This window comes from Guillardia theta (genome assembly GCF_000315625.1).
Source record: "Guillardia theta CCMP2712 unplaced genomic scaffold GUITHscaffold_29, whole genome shotgun sequence".
In the NCBI taxonomy this organism is placed as follows: Eukaryota; class Cryptophyceae; order Pyrenomonadales; family Geminigeraceae; genus Guillardia; species Guillardia theta.
In genome coordinates, this window is record NW_005434645.1 from 570,936 (window position 1) to 579,180 (window position 8,245).

The window sequence follows — 8,245 nt, forward strand, 5'->3', positions numbered from 1 at the left end:
GAGTGAGACCCTTCAAGACAAACCCTTGTACCTGAACAACACAACCGACATCATTCCCTCCCTCCCTCTCCCTTTGTGTCTTCCCCTCTCCTCCCTCTCCTCCCTCTCCTCTCCTCTCCTCTCCTCGCCTCTCCTCTCCATCTGGACCCACCTGCTTCTCAGCATTCTCTGCCTGCTCGATGTCAGACTGAGCGTTGTCGAGGTCCGTTTGCCTCTGAGAACGGAGGGCGCAGACACCTGCAGCTTCTCGTGACGTCCCCGGAGCAACAGCTCTTTCCTCCCTCACCTCGCTTCACTGTGCGAGGCAGCAGCGGCGATTTCAGCTTGAGAGTTGAGACATGCGAACGAGAACAAGACCAGGGCAGGCGGGGACTTAGAGCGAAGCAAGGGGACCTGGGAGCAGAAAATGAGAAAGCTGGAGAAGATCACATGCAAACCCGTACGGCGAGCTTGCTGTGAAGCGTCGGGCAATCTCGAGCCCGTCCACTACCGGGGCAACGCGCAGACGTCAGGTTGGACCAGAGCAGATTCGTTTCTGTGCTCACCTGAGGAGAGAGAGATTGCAGCTGCACAGAGGAAAAAGGAGCGCATGATGATGTTCAAAAAGTTCTATAACGAGAAGACAACCACAATCCTTGAGCAGACTATCAGATCTGTCAGCTGGGATATGTGCATAATTCGCACACAACGCCCTCATACCTTCTCTTAACAATGTCGTATTCAATGACAAGATTATTCCCTTCCTTCAAAAGAAAGTTGGCAAACTATGACGGCAATTCAGATCAGAGAGCAGGCTATATGGATGTTTCTACACGAATCAGCCTACAAAAACAACAGATCGCGAACATCGTTCAAACACGCAAATGCAGTCTATTTCAATTGGAAATATCTTCACCCACTTGATGGTTAAGTGCAAATCTATATCCATTGCACACATTGATGCATATTTTGAAAGGAGATTTCACAGTTGCAAATGATTTGCGCTATCAAGTACAGCAGGTACATCGCAGGACTCTTCATCAAGTTAGCAGATTTCACCACAAAACCTCTGCACTCTTCGGAAGAAATTTCAATGGTGAAGAAAATCTATCATGTTGAGAAAGTAATTGCTGAATCCTCATCGGACATTGGCATTCGCTCTCAAAAAACATTCTGCTCACTCTGGATCTTCGAAAACATCGTGTAATCTTGACGCATATACACACAGCCATACCGAATCTGATCTCACAACTGCTTTCAGAAGCTAGAACTCATCGTTTCATTGCAGTTTTCGAGTTGATGATATCATTTCCACAGCTTCTTATCATATTGAACGCGCATCCTCCCCTCCTTGTCACCTTGAATTTTCATCGCCATGGCCTCGTCCACCGACCCCTGTGATCCACCCTACCAGATACATCACCCTACCCTTTCACTATACAACCCTTTCCACTGATTCTTCACCCCATACCTGGTCAACCTACCCTCCAAAGTCAGTCGACTTGCTACGAATTTGGACCACTTGTACCCTACCCTATAGATCATTATCCCACCCTTTTGATTCGTCATCCCCCTTTTCATATCCCGTACCTCTACTTCTTATATCCCCACCACACTTATTCGACTAAAAGGTAGTAAGTTGATAGGGTGGGGTATCCAAGGTAGTTGAGGTTGGGGGGTGGGTATCCGATACCCCCTAAAAATATACTTCAACTACCGGGTGATGGGATTTCCTCAAGGGGGTCCATTTTACGACCCGTACTGGCTACCGCGCTCTTAGAAGTCACAACAGGAAATAGAGGGGTGGGGTACCAAAATTTCGGGGTAGAGCGACTTCACACTACTTGAACGGCAGGGGTCCAGGTCTGTCCCAAGGCTACAGAATGGAAAGGTAGGGGTCTGTTGTAGGCTGAGAATGTGGGTGGGGTAAAGGTACAGGGGTGGATTTTCCAGGAGAGAGTAGGGGTGGGTTCCGGTAATGAGGGCTTAAAAGCGTAGTGGGTTGGGTATATTTAGGACCCCGTACAGTTGGTTTAGGTAGCAGGCCATATGGTTGTTTTCAGGGCAAGGTAGATACATGAGGGTATTCAATTGAGATACAACTATAGAATAATTCATAAAGGGATATGGTTCCAACGTGCTCGAGGATCAGGAGCGAGTTAACCCGTCATGGGGTAGCTACGAATGTGGCAGCTAACGGGTCATCGAAAACGGGGAGGGGTCATGGAAGATTCCGCCAACCTCCACTGTTTCAAAACAGTACCCACCCCGTCTTGATTTGTCAGAGGGTATCAAATCACCCCTGAATCATACTTCCAATCGTTTATGAAGTCAGGGGTAGGTAACACAATAACCGGTCGGTGAGATACCCCTACCCACTGCTTTCTGTACAGGCGTAGCAGCTTGACGGCGGAGCCTCGGAGTCCGGGCCCGGGCCCCGGCCCCCGGCCCCATCTCTGAGCAACTTCCGGAGCTTGAAAAATCGGGTGACCCAGTACCGACCGTACGGCAGCGCTGTACGTGGGGTGGGGGTGATCCCCGTTGCGGGGTGGGCCCAGTGGGGTCATAACACCTGTCTTGTGGGGTCGAAGAGTAGGTGGGGTTGCCCGAGTCACCGTCGAAGTTCCATTGTGAGGGGGTTGGGTGGAGACTCATGGTTCTATTTCCGGCTGCCAGCTGTGGAGTGATGGGTCAAATGGCGGCTTGTCAAGACAGTCAGTGAAGGAAGAAGGCAGAGGTAGTGACCGTCACTGCCAGAGGAAGAAGCAAGGGAGAGATAGCACAGATGCTGAGTGGACCTTGAAAGGAAAGCCTTGAAGTGCTAAGTTGAATCAGACAACCTTCAGGCTTCGAGGATTGGGGACTGAGTTCACGGCTGAAATGCATCTGCAGCTGAGCCTCGGACTGCAATGAAGACTGATATATTCAGGCCGTAAGATGCAGACCAGAAGGCAGATGATGAAAGAGTTTTTATGGATGGTAACGTACGAATTAATGATAACCGTTCTGATGTTTGGTATGCATGATGAACTGAGGTCAGTGCAGAACATTGTACAGTCTCAGAGTTGATGACAGGACCTGAATGTATAGCGAAACTTTATGTCTAACCTACTATCTTGTGCTCAACACATGCCTCACCAAAAAATCACTGGATCTGGTTTAAATTGTTGTCTTCCATACTGACTCTGCTGCTCCAGAATGTTCCAACTGATTAGAAACTTTCAAGCTCTCAGCTACATCGGCGGAGAAGGCGTTGAGGGTGGTCAAGGTGCGCAGTGGCAGCTGTAGTTGCTTTGTGCTATGGCTCATTCGGAGCTTCCACAGGCTCTGCCGACATCATCTTCGGCGACTACGACAACAGTGAGGTGAGTCCATCCTCACCATCATGTGCTGGACATTCGTTGACAAAAGGCATTCCAGCGCCTCGGTGTCTCTTCCGGCCTTGCCGACGAGGAGAACCGCGACTACTGGACCGGAAACATCTATGTAAGAAGAAGGAAGATTGTGTTGCTCCGGAGATAACTTGTTTTTTTTAACAGGATCCTTGAACAACAGCCTCCCATAGCTGACGTGTAAGATGACAATTTCAATAAAGTCATGATTGAATGGCCTGATCTCTCTATCACTGTGATGATGAATTAGGGAATGAAATAGGGATATTGTTCTTTACTGGTTTGTTGCAAACATTCTTGTGTTTAGTTATGATCATTAAGCCCTCCATGTAGCTTTGAGATCGGATTGAATAACCTAATAAAACTTGTCTACTTCTTTGCGGTAGACATCCATTCGTAGTGGAACTGAAATGAGAGACAGTAAGCAATCTCAACCATCCAGCGATAAGTCTGAATACCTCGGAAGGCTTGTAATCCTCGTCGGTGATGAAGTTGCCCTGCGAGACCAACGTCAGAAATATGAGAACTTTAATCCTCTCTCCTCTCTCCTCGCTCTTTCCTGCCCAATCCATTCTATCTCTCACCTGGTTCTCGAGAAGGTGAGGGGCAGTGGCTGGGATACGCTCCAAGACGTCACCACGAAGAACACCTGCACCACTGTAAGAGGAAGAACAGCAGGAACAACAAAGTCTTACTGAGAGAAGCCTCAATTCTGAGCTCGTCCTCCCTGCCTGATCCCGGTACACTCAAGTGGATGTTGAAGGGATCCTCGATAACGTGGCCAACCTGAGAGAGAGTTAGAGGAGGAGGGGGGTGGCGACAAGGAGGAATCTTACCTCCTCGATCACGAAGAGCATCCAGCACATGATGAAGACGCAGGGAATCATCCTCCACTGAAGGCTGTGGACGAGGACCAGGGGAAGGGTGAAGCACCAGATGCTCAAGAAACGGCTGGTGTGACGCGAATAGGAGGTTGGGACGGACGACTTGACGATACGCTCGCAGGCTCTGCAGAAATCGTAAGAACCGAGGGATGGAGAGGAGGAGGAGTTCACCCCATGACGTTGGAGAACTCGGTCAAGCACTCCTCCGCATGCTGAAGAACATGAACATGAGGAAGAGAGGAGGGTTCAAGATGATAAGTTACCGAACGCTCACTAATGAGCGCGGCCTGGACGACCATGCTCTCGAACTGGGTGAACTGCGATCGCGTTAGTTGAAACCAACTGAGATAAAAAACTCTTACGTTCTCGCCTCTCTGTCCACCTCCAAACTTCTTGGACTGAGCCTCGACGTCGGTGTAGAACTGGAGCAGTTTGAGGAGAAGGGGAGAGCGGCGCTTGTGCGTACCTTCTGAATGATGGCTCCCATCATCTTGATGATGGTGAAGGGGCGGTTGCGGGAAGCCCACAGGAGCTGGAGAAGAGTTAAAGGTAGGAAGACAAGCTTCTTCATGCAGCACCTTGAGGTCCGAGTCGCCGAGGAGACCCTTCATGGCAGTCAACTGCTTGTCCGAGAAGAGGGTAGGACGGTAGACGGGCTCCAGGGACTGCAAGTGCTGGAGGAGGATCGAAGGGAAGCAGGCAAGGAGTGAAAGCAAGTGCTCCCTGTGGCAGGGATGGTGAGCAGGAGGAGAAACGAGATTTCCTCAACATCCTCACCTGTCAAGTCCCCTGAAGTTTCCATGGATGACACGAGTGAACTCACGGATACGGTTCACCATGCTTCCCCAGAGCTTGCGAGCCTGTGACGATCGTCAGTTCATCCTCCTCCTCTACCTCATGCTTTACATCCAAGAAGCGCTCGTAGGCGGTGTTGGTACGGAACACAAGGAGGAGGCCCAAGGCGCCTCCGGTGAGGGAGTGAGGGACGGTGCTGAAGCCCGCACACACAGCTTGGAGGGAGGGCATGAGGAGGTAGGCGCACCAGATGGCAACCGCAAACAGAGTGTTGGCGAACAGATGGGACGAGACGCGCCAGAACATGGCGGAGGAGAAGATAGAAAGCAAGTTGTACAACCAATCCTCCGACGCGTAGCGAGGCGCCAAGGTCGTGTACTCGTACGTGATCTTCTTGGACTGCCACGCCTGCCAATCAGCAGGAGGAGGGACCGTGGCTGCCTTGAGGGCGAGGGAGCTGGACTTCTTGTTGTTGTTGAGGAGCATGGTGCTGCCAAGAACCCCGTGCTGGCTCTTGTGGGCAGAGATCGTGTTGCTCTGGAGGGGGAGCCTTGCCCTGTGGGCCATGCCTTGAGGAACGAATCCTGAGGTGAATGCCATGGCAGACTCTGCCGATAGGAGAACAGCTGCAGATGCAGCACCGAGTCCAAGCTTCACCATGCTGCAAACATCAGCATGAGTACACAAACGACCCTCGCAATGACTGGTTTGTGATATTGTAAGACATAAGCACTACCCTTCACTGCATTCCTCTTGCACATTGACTTTCTTATTTCTAGTGCGTTCTGGTTGTTTAACGTCCAACTTGTCATCTTACCACTTCTTGCCCACTTCCACGTATCCTTGCCCACAAGATCCCTTCTTCCTCCAAGTTTCTCCACTAGATTCTTCTCACTCCTCCTTGGTATCAACAAAATCCTTCCTGCTCCTATCTGCAGATCCAGCCTTATGCATCGCTTCATCGTTTCTTTCCTCACTTCCTCTTCCTTGTCGTCCCTCTCCCTTGACCCCTACCCATTCCCCCATGTCGGGCAAATGATTCCGCGGATCCGGTGGAACGAATTCACCTGTAAAACCCCTAGCTGTAAATTGTGGTACCCACTTCTGACAGAACCCCTCTGTAGATCTGTACCATCAATTGTACAGGGTGGGTACTGATACGATATAAAACATATTTAAACTTTGTACCATAATGAAGTAGTTTTTTTTGGAACTCTTACCATCGTATTCCATCCCAGCCCTCCATCATATAAGCATGGTGCGGATCTACTGTAAACGGCACATCCCACTACCCGTTGTCTCGTGATCCGGCTCTACTGTAAAGAGAGGGTAGGGTCGACGTTTGCCCCTTTGTGGGACTCGGGCCCGTAGTTTCAAGTCCGGCCCCCGGATCATCCCGATCCCCCGGAATCCTCATCATGGCATCGACGCCGGCCGACTTCCGACTCAGGCCGGCCGCGACCAACCGGCCGGGCCGGGAACTTTACTCAGTGACTCGATGATGGCCCGTGAAGAAAGGCCTTTGCAAGTTTTGCGGGGCGTGCAGAGGCCGAGCATATGCATTACGATGCGCTGAAGGCTCGGATCTTCCGCTGTGCTGCTCACGGTTTGCAGTTTGCTCCGAGCCAGACGGTCCGGTATTCCACATGATCATTGTCAAAAACATGTGACATGCTGAAGTCCAGGATTAAGTCATGCCATCCGCCTCCAGCCTCGCCTGCAGTTGCCGGCGGAAGTTCAAAGTCCCCTACATGATGATCTTCAGGGCCAGGTTGGCCCGGAAACGTTCCGAGGTTTTGCCTGGCCGGGTACGCCTTGCACATGGACGCGGCATCTCACTCCGGAATCTTTGATGAGGGTACTGAGGACGGCATTGCACTTCTTATGCGCATCAGTCGGACCATAACGGGCTGCGGTGCCTGCAGGTTGCCATGTGTGTGGTCCCCCCCGGATGACGGAGAAGATGGTGGCATTTATCGCAGTGCGGCGGGAGGTCAACCGGCAATCCATGAAGAAACTTGTCAGCGGCAGCCACCAAGCTGATGGGCTGCTGCTCAAAGATCCCAAGGTTTGTACTTTCGGCCATAATCGAGTGCCAGATCCTGCGCTGAGGGGTAAACTGAGACAGAAGTGCATCAACCGGGTGGCCTGGTACTCGAAGGGGAGTAGAGAAGCTGGAGTGGTGTGCCAACAAAGATCTCTGGCGCTCAGAAAGGTTAGCGCGAATACTGCAGAACCGAGGAAACTCCGAGAGGAAGTGAGCCGACCACTAGCGACAGTCACCGACGGTAGTACGGCGGTAAGTGCCCTCATTGTCGCCGGGAGTCCGAGGGCGCTGCCTTCACGTCTTATCTCGTCTCAAGTTCAGCTTGAGAGGGTGGACGGGACACAGGACGTCACAGAGTCTCAGGAGTCCGGCCGAGCTTCTTAGCAGATAGAAACCCGGCTACAAGCATGGAAGGAGAGAAAAGGAGGGCGGCGGGGAGGAGGAAAGGAGGAAGAGAAAAACGAGCAAAGGAGGGAGGAGAGCGAGAAGGCGGTAGGGGAAAAGCCAGCTCCAACGATTCTTGGTTGTAATACCGTAGGGATGAAGGAGCTTTCGGTAGCTTCTCGTGCAGGTAGATCGCAGGATCTTGTGCCGTTTGCATTGAGCTACTGCATCGCGTTCTGATGTTTGCTTTCCGACAAGTGCAACATCAGGTGATAATGACTTGTGACCTGTCTTCATACATTCGTAACGCAACGTGTCGGCCCAGTCGCCTGCTGCATCACCTTCAGCTACCCATCACCTGCCGACAAGCATCTCCTCTCCCTTCTCTCCCCAGAGCACACCTTGTCTTATCATCTCACTGTCTCCTCTATCACCCCAGATTCACATCGTGCATTCGATCATCCATTGAATCCCAACCTCCCTCCCACCACCACCACCACCACCACCACCACCACCACCTCCTCCTCCTCCTCCTCCACCACCAGCTCTCAGCCTTCGGCGACTACTGATTGCCAGGCTTTGTTGCTAGGCTGGCGGAAACTCTGTGAAGCTGTCCCGCTACTCTCAAGATTCTTCCCGATGCTGTCATCAAACTTGAGACTCTCACGGCGTACACATCCTATTTCATAGCATCTCGAGAAGATGCCAGCTTCAAAGGAAGTTTCTTGACGCTATATGACGAATGTTGGCAAATTGGCTACGCT

At 51.5% G+C, this 8,245-nt stretch overlaps 2 protein-coding genes across 2 annotated transcripts in view; both read right to left on the reverse strand.

Annotated features, from left to right (window-relative positions):
• GUITHDRAFT_107529 (hypothetical protein) overlaps positions 1-591 on the reverse strand; it is a gene marked incomplete at both ends in the record, with an annotated part of 2,433 nt that extends 1,842 nt beyond the window's left edge. Inside the window, 4 exons of the mRNA XM_005833676.1 lie at positions 152-237; positions 287-393; positions 438-486; positions 546-591. Of these exons, the coding sequence (XP_005833733.1) occupies positions 152-237; positions 287-393; positions 438-486; positions 546-591 (288 nt within the window). The remainder of the gene's footprint in view (positions 1-151; positions 238-286; positions 394-437; positions 487-545) is intronic.
• A 3,149-nt stretch (positions 592-3,740) lies between these two features.
• On the reverse strand, positions 3,741-5,617 carry GUITHDRAFT_107530 (hypothetical protein; the record flags this gene model as incomplete). Its single annotated transcript, XM_005833677.1, has 12 exons — positions 3,741-3,776; positions 3,830-3,868; positions 3,956-4,020; positions 4,067-4,157; positions 4,208-4,379; positions 4,427-4,467; positions 4,519-4,572; positions 4,618-4,677; positions 4,722-4,787; positions 4,834-4,978; positions 5,033-5,115; positions 5,150-5,617. The coding sequence occupies 12 exons, from the start codon at positions 5,615-5,617 to the stop codon at positions 3,741-3,743; spliced, it is 1,320 nt and encodes a 439-aa protein (XP_005833734.1).
• Between the last annotated feature and the right edge of the window lie 2,628 nt (positions 5,618-8,245).